The sequence below is a fragment of the Biomphalaria glabrata genome, chromosome 3 (genome assembly GCF_947242115.1).
Source record: "Biomphalaria glabrata chromosome 3, xgBioGlab47.1, whole genome shotgun sequence".
In the NCBI taxonomy this organism is placed as follows: Eukaryota; Metazoa; Mollusca; class Gastropoda; family Planorbidae; genus Biomphalaria; species Biomphalaria glabrata.
The window spans coordinates 10,082,204-10,100,270 of NC_074713.1; the positions used below are offsets into that span (position 1 = coordinate 10,082,204).

General features: G+C 33.8%; 3 protein-coding genes across 6 annotated transcripts in view; 1 reads left to right on the plus strand and 2 right to left on the minus strand.

Moving 5' to 3' along the window:
• LOC106060231 (uncharacterized) overlaps positions 1–18,067 on the minus strand; it is a 202,443-nt gene that overhangs the window by 120,974 nt on the left and 63,402 nt on the right. The window lies entirely within an intron of this gene.
• Positions 554–9,889, plus strand: LOC106053914 (RNA-binding protein lark-like). Of its 4 annotated transcripts, none has more exons than XM_056023284.1 (8): positions 554–621; positions 5,667–5,812; positions 5,910–5,993; positions 6,479–6,534; positions 7,078–7,467; positions 7,718–7,956; positions 9,044–9,058; positions 9,455–9,889. In XM_056023284.1, the coding sequence occupies exons 2-8, from the start codon at positions 5,690–5,692 to the stop codon at positions 9,481–9,483; spliced, it is 936 nt and encodes a 311-aa protein (XP_055879259.1). In that variant the 5' UTR covers positions 554–621; positions 5,667–5,689; the 3' UTR covers positions 9,484–9,889. The 4 variants fall into 4 exon arrangements, with proteins under 4 accessions (XP_055879259.1, XP_055879258.1, XP_055879260.1 ...); XM_056023283.1 differs by having other exon boundaries at positions 7,718–8,012; positions 9,455–9,575; XM_056023285.1 differs by lacking the exon at positions 9,044–9,058.
• Positions 9,455–15,256, minus strand: LOC106053915 (cystatin-like protein). Its single transcript, XM_056023292.1, has 4 exons — positions 15,058–15,256; positions 13,182–13,373; positions 12,117–12,170; positions 9,455–10,203 (listed from the first exon to the last, which is right to left on the minus strand). The coding sequence occupies exons 1-4, from the start codon at positions 15,061–15,063 to the stop codon at positions 10,108–10,110; spliced, it is 348 nt and encodes a 115-aa protein (XP_055879267.1). The 5' UTR covers positions 15,064–15,256; the 3' UTR covers positions 9,455–10,107.

The window sequence follows — 18,067 nt, forward strand, 5'->3', positions numbered from 1 at the left end:
TAAAATTTAGTAACGTGTCAGTACCATACTAGATCTAAGTCCTATCCAATAATTTATTTTATCTTCAATTTTGTTCAACTGAGTTACCCTGATAGAGCCCCCCCAGCAAAACAAAAAAAAAAAAAAAAAATCAATCATAGAAATAGCGGCATCATATCAATTTATCAAAACAATTTCATATTATAAAAACACCGTTACATATATTTGCAAGAAGATCTGATGAAGAGTTATGTTATTGTTAGTTAGAATCTAGATTTATATCTAGATCTAGAGTTCTTGAAAGCGGTTCAAATAAATTGTAATTCAATTACATTTATTATCAGCTAGCGCCCTCCTGATTTAAAATGCATGTGTCAGATTGACTTTAAATTTTAAATGAATTGAAAATAATTTCATATTTATATCTAATATTTTGTATTCTCTTTTTATATTGATATTGAAGCACAAAGGTATAAAAATTAATAATTTATCTGATATTGTTTAATTTTATAAAAGTATATAGCGCATTATTATTATTTTTTTACCATTAACAAAATATATGTCTGTTTTGTAGAAAAATCTGGTATAGCGACACCATCTTGAATAACTTATATTCCTTTTTTCAAGAAGCGTGGTGTCGAGGTAATGTATCCTATAATTAAGGTCTAGAATCTAATCTAGAACTCTTGTATTGATCTAATTTTAGATAATTTATAAGATAAGACCGAAGATTAGAAAGCGTTATCAGATTGTCTCTAAAAACTGTAGATTAGAATCTATGACATTGTTTTGTGTATCGACTGTATTTGACTTTGTCATTCGATGATTCGTTACCGCTATTGCCTATTTATTGGGGCGGCTAGTCGTAATTCTAGATCTAATTTTAGTTTTTTTTATAATCTCTAGATCTATATCTAGTTATTTAGAAATTAGAGCGAGGCGTAGAGTCCTGTTGTCCTGTATAAATCTACTGGCTAAAGGTTTATATATAATCTAGGATAGATATGATTTAGTTAAAAAACAAACTAGATTCTAGATCTAGAATCTATTCTGGTCCAGTCTAGTCACTAGTCTGAATGATGAATCTAATTTAGAAGTTGGATAATCTTATGAATTATGCCAAGGCTGAAGTGAATGCTTGGTTACGCCTTGGTTCTAGGCGGCCATCTTTGTTCAGAATGAGCTCTAGCTAGTCTAACTTTTGTCTATTGACTAGATTTTCTATAATAGGGAGTTCAGTGATAAAATAGTTATTTACTTATATGCAATGAAACCACTATAGCTAGATGGATAATTTTGAGATATAAATGACACAAAAAGAATTTTGAAAATCGGATAATTAGTTCAAAAGTTATAAATTTTTTAGTTAATTATTTTGACCTCTTCTTTGCCTTTGTATTTTACTTATTTGTTTGTCCCACTTTTGGTTGTCTTGTCTTACATTGTCACTTTGAATTATTTTTTTAATCTATATAGATCTAATAATTATTTAGCTTTTAAATATATATTTTAAGATACATTAAAATTAATATTCCTGTGATTTTTAAATGTTATTTAACTTTTAATTAACATTATGAAATAATATTTTAAGTGAGAAAATACGTTCATCTGACATGGCATTCATTCATTTGACCCATTTATACAGCCGGTAAGCACAAGGTGATTGGCTGGGCCCAGTCACATGACCTACTTTTGACATCGCGAATGACGCGTAGGGAAAAAAAGAGGGCTGCGCGAGTGATTTGATTGGACCAAAATAAAAAATTACTTTCAATCAAAAGCCGCTGGAATTGTCAATACTTACAAAAAAACTAATTACACACATAGAATCGGCAAGTGATGAGCTTTAAAACGATGTTTGAAATTTTCTTAAGGGTCAACAGAATACAAAGATATTACAAAGAGAAAACTTCAACCTGCAACAGTTTCGTACACACTTAAACTTAAGCTATCTTAATATTTCAAACAGTAATGGAAACGTCATCCATTTCTGCGTACAACGGTGTATCACATGACTATATACGTCTTATATTTACAAGAGGCTTTTAAAAAGAAAATGGGATACCCTAACCTCGTTTCGCGGCGAAGTGGGACAAAAAAAAATACGGACGATTTTTCAGGCGGACTGAACGGCCTATCTATAATGACTACTTTAGTTTAGTAATAATATAAAAATCTTTGAATAAATGATAGATCTATATTTAGACTAATCATCAAGCACAAGCATTTCAAATAATATCTCTCCCTTGTCAGCAGCAGATACTGCAATCATTGCTGATTGCAAGAAATTGTAAGAGATTCCGAAACACTTCCTTTTTTGATAAATCTAGACCTAGAAAGAGATTTTCTAATGGCTGAAATTTGCCTCACTTGTTAAAATGTGTCTATATTGCTGCAGAGACACTTAATTTATTTTAAAAACATATAAAGGTATCCAAGTTGGCAAACCCCCCAAAAAAACTTCAAATTTCTCTTCATTAACAGAATACTGTTTGTAACTGTAGAAGTATTAAATGGAGGGCTGGATGGTCACATGGTATGCACTCTAGACATTCATCTCGATTGTCCCAGGTTTGAATACTGCAACCCCTTGTCGTTCTCAGGAAGGTTAGGGCTGGGGTGTAAATAATCTTAAAACCTGAAAAACACCCAAAGCATATAAAGCAAACAGTTCTTTCAAAAGGTCTTCTTTGGGAGGATGATGTCATTATAGAGCTAAAAGTAACACTAACCCTAGCATCATTCTTTTTCTTCCAGAGCAATGAAAATGGACTTTGTCTTACAGATGAAGTATTAGGGTTCATAGCGCTCCTAAAACTTGCCAGATTTCTCCTAAAATTTTGTCCAGTCTCCCAAAAGTTTTACCCAATATTTTTAAAAAATATAGTTTTGCCTATTTCTTGTTAAAAATGTGTGTGCGGGGGGGGGGGGGGGACCAACAGCATAACTAGGCATTCTGATCACATGACCGTACGGGCTGGCAGTGTTAGTGAGCTGACCAGTGATGCATCTATGCTGCCTTTCACCCACTTGTGAAGTGCGACCTAGTGGTTGAAGATGGCCATGGCTGATGCAAGTATTTCACCTGTCATTATTTTTCTAAAGGCAGTGCAGAAATGTTTGTTTCCTTTCATTGTTACTGCTGAAGATGCGCTAGATTTAGTGTATAGTGACTTGTCTATAATTAGTGCAATTACCAGCATAATGTGTAGACTACACTCTCGGGGCCCTCCCTTACCGAAAATCTTCTTGTAAGATTGCCTTCGCATGGAAAGTCCGTAAATCTTCTAACTAGTAATGGTATCTAGAGTAAGATCTAGTGAAGATAATTCGCACCTAACTTGAGAACTCAAGTCAATTTGATGAAACTTGATACATCTAATATCTAGATTACTCCAGACTCCAGAAATACAATAGATACTAAATTTACTCTAAATCACTAGAAGCTTAGTGAAGATAATCCATATACAGTCATGAAAAGCCTACAAATTTTAGTGACTTAGATCTAGAGTATATTTACGATAGACTTGGTGTCGATAATTCACACACAGCCGTGAAAAGTCGCAAATTTTAGTGACTTAGAGAGTTAGAATCTATATTATTTTCTATATCTATAGAGTCAGTTGATCTTTGTATCAAATCTCTTTTATTACTGCCAGTTAGCTGCCTATTATTAAATGTTTCTAGTCGTAGAAAGTTATTGAGTATTGAAATTATTTTGTGCTACAAATGGAAGAGCTTAGAAAATTTGATTCTGCAAGGCTTAAAAGTGCACAAAAATTATTGTATATCTTAATTAAATTACGTAGCATATCAAAACTTGCTTTAAGTTATTTGCATTTTTGTGCTAATATATAACATACTGGAAAGCCCTGAAAATAAATTTCAAATCTAAAGATTTTTGTATAAAGTTAGGTACTTCGATAAACTGACCTAGATCCATTTTTTTTTCTCCCAAAAAATGGCTGAAAAGTGTGTCAGCACATTTTACCCTTTTTTTAGGGGTGGTCATTTCCATCAAAGTTTTAGCATATTGTTTTTGATTTGAGGACTAATTATGATTACTTTTTGTAAACATAAGATATCAGAGATCATTTTTATTTGCTTTTGAAGCCAATCTGTTAAATTTTTCTTAACAAAAGTTTATGTGAAAGTTGACATTCTTACAACTTTTTTCCTATAAAAGTTACAACAATGCTGTTTGCTACAATAATTTATCATATTATGAAATGTGTATATTTCAAATTTCATTAAATTCTCTTGGCGCACTTTAAAGATATTTGATATTGAAATTAACAAAGACAAAGAAGGGTAAAATTTTCTTTTTTAAATAAAATAAAAGTGTTTATGGTTACAACAATCTCACTAATTCTATTGAATTTAGCATGTTAATATATATATATATGTGCTAAGTTTGAACTTTGTAGCTTGGCGCACTCTTTAGATATTAATTTTCAAAGTTGATGGTTAAAATCTATTTTTAGTAACAACCAACACTGATTTACTGGAAATGGTCAATTTCTGTCTATCACGAGCTATTTTTAGAAGCACACATAGGAATTTTTCATTTAGATTAACTTTTGTTTGAATGCTAGATTATAGAGAGGGAATGTGTCTTTATTATAATGACTTTGTAATCTGCAAATTTTAAAGTAAAAGTTTAATTACTTTAAAAAATAATATTAAATATTAAAAAAAATTTTTCATATTTTTAGCTCAGCGAACTAATAATTAATTTTTTTTCTTCTGTGTGTTGTTTTTTTTTCTATTAATATACATGTAAATTAATAGTTATTAAATGAGTACATTATATTTTTAAAATGATGAGCTATTATTGCACAAAAATTCAAGTAAAAAATCTTTTAATAACTTCTAAAAAAAATCGCAAGGTTTCTTTTTTATTTTATTGTCCGAAGCAAGAAATTTTTCATTTACAATCTAATTTTTAAAGCATTTAAATTAAGGCATTTTAAAATGATTAATTGCCAGTGCTCTACAAAAAGGTTAAAACTGTTTTTTTATGAAGTTTATGAAACTTATAGTCATTAAATTTTAGGAAATATTTTTCTGCGCAGTGCTATTTTCATTTATAATTTATAAGAATTATCTATCTGATGCATATAAATAGCTATTTAAATACAGTAGAATTATAATTAAACAAAATAAAACACAATACAGATCTCTGATTTGTTTTATTTGTGATTTTTGGGCTCATATGATGACAAAATCACATATATTTTTATTTTTTGTCGAAGGCAAAATATAATATATTAATTAATATATTAATTAACTTTTTTTCAAAGATTTTATTGCTTGGTCTTATTTTTTAAATTTATTTCAACAGAATACTGGTAAATGTAAAAGAGTGTGAAGTTTCAACCCCATATCTTTAAGACTTTTTATAATACAGTTAATTTAAGTTCAACTGTCAGTTGTTTCGGTCACAGATTTTTTTTTTATTTACAAAGGCTAAAGAAGGCTAATTTTAGGCCACTAAAAATTTAATAACTTCCCTCACAATTAACTCAGCAATATAAAATTGGTATCATTGGAAAGCATTTCTCAAGCTCTATCTAACTAAATAGGTTCTATTGCATTGTGATCATTTTGAAATTTTTATCGAAGTACCTAATAAAGTAGACGTGTGTCTGTTGATTTGGTTGTATAAAATTTTTTGTTTTGTTCAGTGGGGTCAGTGTGATCAACCATAATGACAATCAAGATTTTCCTGGGCAATTTGAGCTCTGAAACCACATCTGACAAGATTCGACCTTTGTTTGAGAAATATGGACAAGTAGTTGAATGTGATGTTCTTAAAAATTTTGGATTTGTGGTAAGAATTAATTCTGTTCATATAAGGTAGCATTTTAAACATCTGAGCTTTTATTAAATTAAATTTACTATTACCTATTTTTTTTTTAAATTTTTAGCACATGGTCAACAAAAATGAAGCCAATAAAGCCATTGCACAGTTAGATGGTTACAGTGTTGATGGAAATAACATCCGTGTAGAGGTATGTTAATAGTACAACTAACAGCTATTGCTCTATTGGTACTTAGTTTTAAAGCAGATCGAAACATTTAGTGATAGTTTTAAAAATTTTGCGTATTGTGAGTTTCAGTTCCATTTTCTTTATAGTTTTAATTTGATTACTGTCGTATTTAAACCGATTTTAAAAAAATTATATTATTTGTTTTGTTTTTATGTTATTATATATCATTTTCCGTATTATGAATTTACATGCATTTTATGTCTTAAAAGCATGATAGGGTATGCTTCTCATTTGTGTGCGTCAATGAAACCTGTCGGGACAATACTTTGCCGGAAGAATTTTTGTCAGTGGGTTGAAATTCTATTACTATTTATAGTAATGTATTTTTTTAAACCAGTCCGTAGTTATAGCTTTGCAGTATAACTCCGAACAAAGACAGGTTTCATTGTATAACGAAAAAATTGTCTGTTAAGACAATACAAAATTGATTTTTTTTAATCTTGCAGCTATCGACCGGAAAGAAAGGTGGCGGCGGCGGTGGCGGAAAATTCGACAAGAAAGGGTTAGAAAATATTATTGCGCAAGATCGTAGAATTTTATTAGTACCTCTGTCCGCTGAATCCAGGCCGTGCCGATGCCGTCTGCGATTGTCAACTATAGAAAACAAATCCAGATCGGTATTATTGAGCAGCCTATCAGCCGTATTGAGTATCGAGACGGTTTGACTTGATTAACCTTTATAGATCTAAAATTTTAGTTAAATAATTAACTATTGAAGCTTCGCACCCCCTGTTTGCAGTAGAAATACAGATAAAACTCTTAGTGAATAATGGTTTTACTTTAACTATCATGTAAAAAATGTTTAGTTTCTGGGTTTTTTTTTTTGTTTTTGTTTTTTTAGAAAAACAACCTTGGTAAGTTTTAGAACTGTAATACTACTGTATTTCATGGTGCTGATATTATAAAACGGCGGACAAGAGTATCTTAAGTCATTATTTTTAAATTGTTAAACTGTGATATTTAAGGATTTTTTTTTTTTTTTTTTGTTTTTTTTTTCTAGTATCATCCCTTTTATTTTACCAATAATATGCAAATAATATTTCAGGTTTGGAGGTAATCGTAATCGTCCATATGGACCTCCACAAGGCAGAGGTGATCCACGGGATTATGATCGGTACCCATATCCACCTCCCCCACCAGCTCCCTATGATCGCTATGACCCCTACTATCGCTATTACATGGAAAGAGAAGCATATTATGCACGCATGGCTCCTTTGCCAGGTGACAGAGGATATCCTCCAGCTGCTGCAAGAGACAGATATCTTCCAGTTCCTCCCCCTCGTGACCGTTTAGCTGACAGATATGCCCCTGACCCAAGAGAGAGACTTATGCCACCAAGGTCTTACATGGATGAGCGTTCACGTGGTATTCCTGATCCATATCTTAGAGAAAGAGATCCTTTGGCTTCAAGACCACCACCAGAATATTATGACAGGTCAGTTTTTTTTCTTTGCTGCACTTGGAATGCTCATTTCTTTTTTATGGCAATTGATAAAATCAGTCTTCTAAATAAAAAAAATTTTGAATTTTAGTGTAGCCTATTATTCATGAAATGTTTCTCATTAGAATATTTATTGCTTTAAATATAACTGCATAGTCCGTAATACTCATTTATTGATGTTAAATTTTCTTTCCCTTTTTTCGGGCATATTGAATGAACAATCCACTTAAAACCACTCTTGCAGGAAACCAATGGGCGCAGGGCGTGGTGTTGAGCCATCCGGTGCTGCTGGTGCTGCAACAGGTAGAGGAGTAGGTGCACCAGGCGCTTATGGCAACGGAGTTGGTGGAGACTTTTACCGTAACATGGACAGACCAGGAGTGGGAATGGGAGGTGCTGCTGGGGGAGCTGGTGACTTTTTCCGCCAAGGAAGCAATGTTGGTCAACAAAACAGTTATGGACGACCGGGAATGGGTGGAACAGGTGGGAAACCTGGAGACAGTCAGTCAGCTTTTGCTCAAGATCCTATCTTTTTTTAGGCAAGTGTTTTTCACATCAGTGCTAAAGGGAGGTGATTTCCCACTTTTTTTTTTTTTGTCTTGGCTTTTTTAGTGGGAGTCACTGCGATCCTAATTGAATTAAAAAAAAAATACAAAAACAAAACTAAAAGGATATTTAATGGTATGGGAGAAACTGTAATCACTAAGTAGCACTGAATGGGAAGAGAAGGATAAAAGTACTGTCTTGAGCCATGACTCTTGGTCTCATTAAGTAGCACTGTTGTAATACTAAACCTAAGTATCCAGCTGCATGTATGTGTTTCAGACTAATTCATAACAGAGATGTTGTTTTCTTCCTGTGCCATTTCCCAATTTAACAATGTTATTACTAATAAGTCATTTTCATTATACAACACCGGACTGATTCTATCAAAAGCATTTCAGCTTTTTAAAAAAAAATATCTTCAACAATTAAGTTTAGTCTTTTTTTTTATATTTAAAATAAATGAAGCTTTTGGTAGCAGTTGGCATGTTTTTGTAATTTTTTTATTTTTGGCTTTTGCATCAAATGAAATGCTTAAATTACTTTCAAGACTTTATTGGTATATTTTCATTTACAAATTTTTTGTTTAGAAAAATGTCATTAGATTTTTAAAAAATTACTCCAACTTTGTCAATATATTTACATTGGGTGCTACCATACTAAAACAGAAAATCTTGTTTCATGATGAAGCTTTAATATTTAAACAATTGATTTCCTTAAAGTTATTATCTTACAATTATTCACAATATTATGATCCCATTTTGTATTGCTCTGTGTTGTCTAGTAGCACCCATCTAAACATATAAGCAGTGCTTGTCAATCTAAGTTGAAAGATATGTGTAACTCCCTATTATTGAAACCCATGCTACAAATCCACAGTAATGTTATTGTATCCCTTTCTATGTTGTATACTTTCAGAGTATGTTGGATATAGATAGGTCTGTTTGTATTATAGAAAAAGTTATGTTATATACCAGTAGTTGAAACCTATTTTAATTTTTTTTTTTTTTTTTTTTTTTTGCTTCAGTTGAAAGATTACATGGTAAGAAAATAAAGCTTATTGGCTAGAACTTTTTTAGGTCATTTTGACTATATTGTAAACATTTTATTTATGCAGCAAGTTTAATTATGCAGAAGATTGACATACTACTCAAGTGGTAACATATTGAAGTCCAAGGTCTATCATACATTTATTACATCTTAATGACAGTTTTTTGCTGGATATATTTTTTTGTCCACAATTTCTTTATTATGGTTCATCTATCATATAACAGTATAGTTTAATTGACAAAAAGTGAAAGATAAAAGATATCTTTAAAAGAAAAAATTGGCAAGCACTGCTTTATGAAAAAAAAATGTGTATGCTATTATATTGTTTAGAACAAATTGTTGAATTGGTATCCATATTTAAAAACTATTCTTATTAACTCTGTTTCAGGTAGAGGAGTCAGTTACACAGGAAGATGAGATCAACTCAACAAGACAAGGACTTTTCAATATCTCAGTCTTTATATTACTTCTTAAATTTGTAGATATATTCCAATGGATCAAAGAGAAAGCTTAAGAATTCCTTTAGTACCTGTTTACCAATCATGTAGAAAGTCTTCCTTTTTATGTAAAAGTCCAAACTAATTGTTTTAGATATTTGTTAGGAATTTTAAACCAGCTAAGTACTTTTACTCTTGATTGCTGTACTATAAATATGCTCTCATCTCATTGTTTAACCATTACAAAAAATGTTGTGTGTGTGTGTGTAATTGTTTGTGGCATTCATTTTGGAAATCTATTTTGTTATACTTTAGTGTCAATCATTTGTTCACCAATCATTCTGAGTTTTTAGTCATTAAATGATCACTTTTTTTAAATAAAAGGCTTAGTTTGGTTTTCTTGGTCATTTTTAAAGTCAAAACTAAGTGGTCATATTATAATCAAATATCATAACTGCATACCTTTCCTTAAAGCTTGACTACATTATGCAGAAACTTATTTCAATGAAACAGAATACTGAACACTAATATAATTTTGATTTAAGAGTTTCTTACTATTTAGACAAAACTTTGGCCTAGAAGGCTTTTTCAAAATAGAAACACATTAAATTTTTGGTACACAATCTAGTACTGTCGTTTTTGTGGCTTCTTGCTTGGGTAGCCATGGTCTACTCCATACTTTAACTGTACATTCGTCTATCTGTTGACACATTCAATTAAATTGATATGCATTGGCAAACCTTTCTTAAACCCAATTGTATAAGATACTACCACCGTTGACAGTACATTTTATGGCCGGTACCGGTACTAACAGTATTATACATGAGAACCTGCATGCAAAGAATATCTGCTTTTCCGTCTCCTTATTACAGAGGCAAACTAATTTACACGTCCTGTAGTCGAGGCAAATAGATGGTACTGTATCAAAAACTTCAAATACCACCGGCATATATGAGCTATCATCTCAGACGTAGGAACCTGGCCAGAATTACCATAGCACATACTAAGTTCAAGACAATATATAAAGGTCTAGCCTTCGACACAAAAAATCAGTCTGGCGTGCTCTTGGGCTACATTCCGGTACACGTGCGAATCTTGGACTGTGCGGCATCAGAGAGGAAGATCCTAGCCATGAAATCGAGACGTTACAGGAGGATTCAAGGTATGGTACCGTACCGGTATCACGTCAACAGAATCCCTTTGGCGATTGGGCACCACGATGACACACTGACAACTTGTATAAAAAAAAAAGCTGATTGTACGGCCTTGTAATAAAATCATCGGCTTGCAAAGACTTTTCTATAGAGAACATAACCAGGGAAAAGAAGAGGCGGCAGACAGGGGACATCAAGGAATGGACGGTCTTGTTTATAGAATAGACTTAACACAGTAGGTCTACTTTTTTTGACGGATTGCCTAACTTTTAACTACCGGAACTAATAAATTGATTTTAAACTTAAAAGAAAAGTAATAATTTTCTCCACATTGAAATGATGCAGTTAACGGTACGCCGTACCGTCACAAAAAAAAAAAAAAAAAGCACTGGACACATCCTGGAAAAAGGCAAGAGTGGAATAGACAACAGATAAAGGGACATGTAAAGACATACGTACCGGTACCGGTACACAATTTAAAAAAAAAACAAGACTAAGACTGTTTTAATGATCCTTATGGAAATTTGTTGTGATTACAAGGACTCTTTTCTCATATAAAAACAACACAACAGAAACATTCTCATAAATAAAACTTTATAAAGAGTTCATTCAGCGACTACACAGGCATCTTGGTGTTCATAAAGTCTGACAGAGTAAGGTACGAACGAGTTTTTATACCGCTCTGTTCTTGTCTTGATTGACAGTAGTCTCCAGCTTCGCGACGACTTGACGTAGTTCTGATGGAGCAGGGTGCTGTTGTCTTCCAAGATTTTTGCGATTTTTCTAAGACATATCTGTTCAAAAAGTTTCTTTAAATACCTTATGGTATTGTGCGTGTGATTTTTGATGCCCTTTTTATAATGTTTTCTAGGCGGCGCAACTGTTTAGATGAAGCGTTGCCTTGCTAACAAGTTATTCCGTATGTTAGCAGATTTTGTAGTCGCGCGTAAAAATTATCTAGGCTCTTCTTGTTTAGTTTAAAGCTGTTGAGTTTATATAGGAAAAATAGTCGCTGGGCTATTTTCTTTGTCAAAGTTCCAAGGTGGTCTTCCCATGAGAGCTTGTTATTAATGATGATGCCTAGATATTTATATGATTTTAACTTTTTTCTATCAATGTATTTTTATCTGAATTTCGTGTATCATCTGTTTTTTCTTTCTGAAATCTATTATAAGTTCTTAGTTTTTGTGACATTCAGTTCTAGAAAGTTGTCCGTGTACAGTTTGTAAACTCTTCTATCGTGCTTCGATAAATCTGGACACGGATTTCGGAAACGACTGTAACGATTTTCCTAGAAATTAGACAGTTGATGCTCGTTGGCCACACATGGAAACCCTATAATATATTGACACAGAGTTTAACGCGTTCAAAACGACTCGAGTCATTTTCATCACACCGATGAAGTTATGACTACACTCACTGCAGAGCCATTGAAACTTTCAAGTAGAGTATTACTTACCGTTTGCCCACCGCTCACCTCAATAATGAATCGATACAAATTTCCGGCCACAAGCTGGGGAGAAAAAACAACAACATACAAGTTTGTGGTTCAATGCAGCCTCAAGTTTCTGTCTGTAACACGCATTAATGATACATCTTAAAACAGTATCCCTGTAGCAGGTATTAGGCCTAGTCTTCGCGTGTTAGGGTGGCTGCCTGGTCGTGAGGTATGCGGGCAGGACTGTCGTTCGGTTGTCTCGATGGTCCCGGGGTCATACCTTGCCCGCTGGCATCACCCGCATTCTTGCGGCTTTGGATGGGAAGATTATCTTCAATCCTGAAGGAACATCCGAAACATGTAAAACATTTTACAAAACATGTTTACAAAAATAGATTTATTATTGCAGCGTTCCAAAGATAGAGAAAAGTCCACAAACATGTTGCTTTTTGTCACATCCGGTGTGCAAAATACACAAGTATAGACAAACGAAGTATAAACAGTTAGCCTCAGTTCATTTTGCTCAATTTTTAACACTTTATAGTTCATTTTCTTAGCTTGTCATTAACAAGCACTAATTGACTTTTATTTTTTAGTTGGCAATAGTGAACTTTCAAGATGGCGTCCTTGGAATTTTTTTTTGTTTATGTCAAGATATCCCTCAATCTTTCACTTGTTCAGTTCCTTGCGTTATTCATAATATATATCCACCAGATTTGTTTTGTTCGAATTACTTTTGCGCCAACTAAGTATGGTAATAAAAATTACTTAAATGTCTACGAGGTGGAGACTTGAAATACTAAAGCTTTAAAGTTCAGACTTGGAAAACGGAAACAGAAAGAAGGTGAAAAAGGGGGGGGGGGGTACCATGCCAATGACATCCATTCCAAAGGTCATAAAGACTCAAAGATGGAGAAATAGAATTGTAGAGACAAAACAAAAATACGGAAAAGTTATCATTAAATATCTTTGTTCATAGGCTGGCGTTTAAACGTGTATAATAAAATAGATACATTAAAATTCTAAGGGTTGAAACATCATATGAAGTAGTCAAGCTTATCAATTATATGTCAAGATGAGTGTTACCTGACAGGTAGCCTTAACCAGTCTTAGTGCTGCCCTGGGACTGTCGTCTCCCTTCTCACAGAAGTAGTCATTGATTGCGGTCATAGCAAACACCACGTACGGGTCAAGCAGCGTGGTTTCATACTGACGTTCGCTGCCGGCACTGCTCGCACTAGTGCAATGAGCGACAGTCAACATCAATAGCAAAACGCTCTTAAATAAAACGAACAACACAATTATGAATATCAGAAGATACCGGTATAAACTATCAACAAACACAATCTACCTCCCTAATACGCCAATGCAATCATTGAATGATTTTCTACTTGTAGGCAGAGAGATGAGAAATTCAAGACAGCATCAGAGTCCTTAGGAATGTTTTTTACTTTAAAATAACACGAACCACTGCCAATTAAATTAATCCAATCAAATTAATGGTGTAGGCGTTTGTAATATTCTCGTGGCAATGTCTCTATATATATAAAATATATTAAAAAAAACACATTTGTAAAAAAAGGTTTATCTGAGAGAAAGAACGTGCAATCATATCTCTCAATAATGTAGAAGTTACTTCCCTTAATCGATATCAAACAAAAAATAATAATTACCAGTACCGGTAGTTCATTGACTAATTGGTTAATTTAAAAATAAAATGATACATGTTTTGTTATGTACAATAAATACTTGTTTAAATTTTCAACTTGATTCAAGAATGGGTGTCGGGAGGAATCCCAACATATTTAGCCGTATCTGTGAATACTGAAGAATGAATTTCCCTTGTTGCTATTAAAAAAAAAAAATTAATTACCAGTAATTAATTGTCTGATTGGTTACTCTTTTTTTTTTTTTTTATTGATTGATGTCTTGTCTATGTCAATCAGTAATTGTGCGAAGTCTCAACTTGATCCAAGAAGAAGTGTGTACACATTCTTTAACAGACAGACAGAGTTGATATAAGCTTTGTAAAAAGTATTTAACATGAAGCTTAAAACTTATTAAATAAAGAACCCTGGTATAAGCCTGCACCCCCCTTTTTGTCAATTATCGAATATTACAAAAAACTAAAATAAATAAAATAAACATAATTAAAAAAAAACTGTTCACTGTCATAAAACAAAGAGTAGCCGTTACTCTTAAACTAAGCAAGATAAATAAAGTATTTTAAATAGTTTTTCTAGTTGTTTTTTTTTTTTTCAAACTAAACGTGACAGTCGGACAGAAAGACGCCAGAAATTATGTGAGTGAATTTGGACAATATTATTAACTGCAAAGACTGCCGAATGGACATGAACCCAACAAACTTTTATATAATGTACTGTTGCCGCGGTGAAGAAATTGTAAGTAAATCAAGTCAATAATTGATTTAAAACAAGTCATCCTATTTCGTTTTATAAAATGTGATAACTTTATTATTTCGTTTGCCGTTTGATGTCTTTTGTAATTATTTTGTATTTAGAAAGATAGATTTTATGTAACTTCGGAAAATATCAATTCCTTTACCCTTTCTTTCCACTATTATATTCCATGTTCTAATAGAATTATTCATTACACTCATTTTATATTTCACTATTCCTCTAAACTTTAATTTTTTTTGTTTGTTTGTTAGCAGATAATGTTATATTTGTTATAGAATTATAGAGTAATGCATGCTCTTATTGCACAATTAAAATTTGTAAACCAATAGTTAATTTACTTTAATGAGGTCAAAACAACGTTGATATCGTCAATTAGGAGAGAAAGAGTTAAGCAAAGCCACTTTATGGATAACTGAGTAGAATATAAAACATCTTTCAACATGTGAACTTACATTATCAGTCACAGGACCTTTAGCTTACCATATATAGAGATATATAACTTATTAAAAAAGTAGATGTAATAATTATTACAATAAATTTACCTTCATCTTGTGCTGCTCGTATGGTCTTTAACAGTGTACCGAACTAAATGTATCTCTCGGTATAGCCATGAAGTGTGTGTGTGTGTGTGGTTGTACGTGAAAGGTGAAAAGCCACAGCCTATTAAGCATGAATTATACCTCGCAAAGTCATAATTAAGTTTTTAAAAATTTTCCCTATTGATATTTCACAAAAACATAGACCAGTAACGGTATCATTTTTAGAATTTAAATACAGTGGTGGTTAGTTACAGTGGCATATCTAGGGTTTGGGGGTAGGGGTTCAAATTTGAAAGTCCTTCAGGGCCCCACCTTGAGAGCCCTCCCCCCAATTGAATTTCCTTTTTATTTTTTTTTACATTAGACCTAACTAAAGTTCATTTCATAAAAGTTTCATTTTTTTGACATTTCTGTTAAATCTATTTTCCATCTCGTGTCGTGATGTCGAATGTCAAAATACAGGAGCCCTTAAAAAGGTCAGGCCCCCGGGCTTCCAAATCCCTAGCAACGCTACTTTTTAGTTAGTAGACATAAAGTATATAAATAGGAGTTGTATATATATATATCGCCCCTACCGCCCCTCCTGGATCCGCCAGTGCCCAGGGGTAGGGGTTCAAATTTGAAAGTCCTTCAGGGCCCCACCTTGAGAGCCCTCCCCCAAATTGAATTTCCTTTTTTTTTTTACATTAGGCCTAACTAAAGTTCATTACATTAAAGTTTCAGTTTTTTGACATTTCTGTTAAATCTATTTTCCATCTCATGTCGTGATGTCGAATGTCAAAATGCAGGGGCCCCTAAAAAGGTCAAGCCCCCCTGGCTTCCAAATCCCTAGCTACGCCACTGGTTAGTTGAAAGACATATGGTGTATAAATAAGACTTGTATATATATATATATATATTTATTTATTTATTTATTTATTTATATATTTATTCATCAGTGGCGGACTTGCTATATGAACATTATGGCAAATGCCCGTAAGGCCAGTACCGGTACTCATTGGGCTGGTGGGGGATGGGGGCTCACAAGAGGGCCGATTATAATGACACAAGATTAAGAGAAATTCCAGACTGTCCAAAATACCATTTATTCTTTCCCCCAAATGTTCATTTTCTTCCTCCATGTCTCTTTCTATTTCCTGCCTTTTTTTTTTACAACCGTAAGACACCCTCCTGCCTCTTTCTTTTTTTTTTCTCCTCTTTGAGATTTTTATCTCCCCTTATTTACTGCTTGTTATTGTGTGTGTGTGTGTGTGTTTCTGTGGTGGGAAGAGGTTAGCGATTGATTGTGAATGATGCAAGGTAAGCGGCATTGTCGTCAGCAGCCTTAGGTACAAGAAGCGACTGCAGATTGCCAGAGTGAACAGGCGTTTTTTTTGTAGTGATTTATATTGTTACGAATCTCACTATCCAGGCTCTCTGCAAACTGCACCATACACCACCAACGTAAAGAACTTAACAACTCAGGGCTCCAGAGTAACGTAACCCTTTAATAGTTGAATAAATAACAGCCAATACTGTACAATTGGCAACACGTACACTGTACAAATATCTCTCCGATAACACCGTACCGCCGTATCCACTCTTGCACTGGCCTCTCCGTCTCGTTCCGGGCTTGCACTGGGTTCAACAGTTCAGGACTGACTTCACACACTAGGCTCGTTGTGTCGGACTCGATCGCAGACCAAGATCAAGACGCCAGTCGTCTCAACTGTACTTGACAGTACTCTGCACTGAACCGTCGTAATGCTCCGTACAGAACCACACCGCTGAACTGTCGAGCGTGTTCTGAGCCCTGTCGTGAACCTTTTGTCGTGAACCTTCTCTCGTGAACCTCGCTGGAGCCCCTTTTTCTCAACCTGTAGATCGGGATGTTGTAACTGACTGTCTCTGATACCTTCGCTCTTTATATAGGGTCCCTGCTGGCCTTCTCGAACCGGACAGAACGCCGCTCGACGTTTCTGGGTGGTCAGATGACTACAATTCTCGTGACGCTCCTGAGCTGTGTTCACGACGCCGATCCTTCCCGAACCGTCATGTTGAAACTCGTCTCGGCTGACCGTCGTAACTTGTCACGCTCGACCGCTCGTCTAGCGCAGGCCTGGGGCGATTGCGTCGGCTGACTACACTCACACCACTACCCCCATCTGTGCCACCACCAGGTTTATAACAATATTTTGTTCACTAAACCATTTTATATTATTACTCAAGTCTACTATTTCAAATTAGCTTTGTTTATATTCTTATAAAAGTTATGCATAAATTTTTTTTCACAAAGAAGTTATACAATTTATTTCCAAGTTTTACAAGTTTAAATCTAATACGCCTACAGCGGTTAAGTTGTCTACCAGCGGTTTTATGCTACAAGCAGACGACCGTTTACAACACCGCTCTATTTTCCCCGCCTTCTCTTTTCAAATCATCTCTTTCCTCCTATGTATCTATTTCTTTCTTACTCTGTTTCTTTTCTTTCTTTCTTTCTTTCTAGATTTCTTTTTAACACATTGGCGTAAAACTTACTTTTCTCTTTTGATGGAACGTATGTAATTTATAAGATAAGATATACGATTCCTTCTCTCTCTCTCTCTCTCTCTGTGTGTTGCATAAATTACTGTATCTAGTCAAACCTAAGTCTTATCGGTTGTTGCTATTAATATGTTTGTTTACATAACTAACTGGATCGTATCTTCACATGTTTATCTGCTGCATCTATCCAGCGAAGTAGCTAGAAATTTTCCATCGTTTGGGGGCCCGGGGTCTTGCCCTCTTTGGGGGACCCTGCATTTAGTGTAATATTTATTTTTTAAATGTAAAAACCAATCATTTTGGGGCTTCCCTCAAGTGGGGGCCCGGGAGGATTTTCGAATTCTCCCCCCTACTCCCCCACCCTAGCTACGCCACTGGATCTATCCCTAGTTTAAAATTATCACAAATATATAACTATATATACCTTGAAGCTATGCATTATAATTATGTTAAAGTTAAAATGATAATAGTTATGTCCGACAGCTTGTGA

Excerpts from the sequence above, each read along its gene's own strand:
- LOC106053914 (XM_056023282.1), top strand. The coding sequence starts at position 5,690 with ATGACAATCAAGATTTTCCTGGGCAATTTGAGCTCTGAAACCACATCT. Across the intron at positions 5,813-5,909 it reads TTAAAAATTTTGGATTTGTG|CACATGGTCAACAAAAATGA; the intron begins GTAAGAATTAAT and ends TTAAATTTTTAG. Across the intron at positions 7,468-7,717 it reads CCACCAGAATATTATGACAG|GAAACCAATGGGCGCAGGGC; the intron begins GTCAGTTTTTTT and ends CCACTCTTGCAG.
- LOC106053915 (XM_056023292.1), bottom strand. Across the intron at positions 12,171-13,181 it reads TGGTTAAGGCTACCTGTCAG|CTTGTGGCCGGAAATTTGTA; the intron begins GTAACACTCATC and ends TTTTCTCCCCAG. Across the intron at positions 10,204-12,116 it reads AGGTGAGCGGTGGGCAAACG|ATAGACGAATGTACAGTTAA; the intron begins GTAAGTAATACT and ends ATGTGTCAACAG.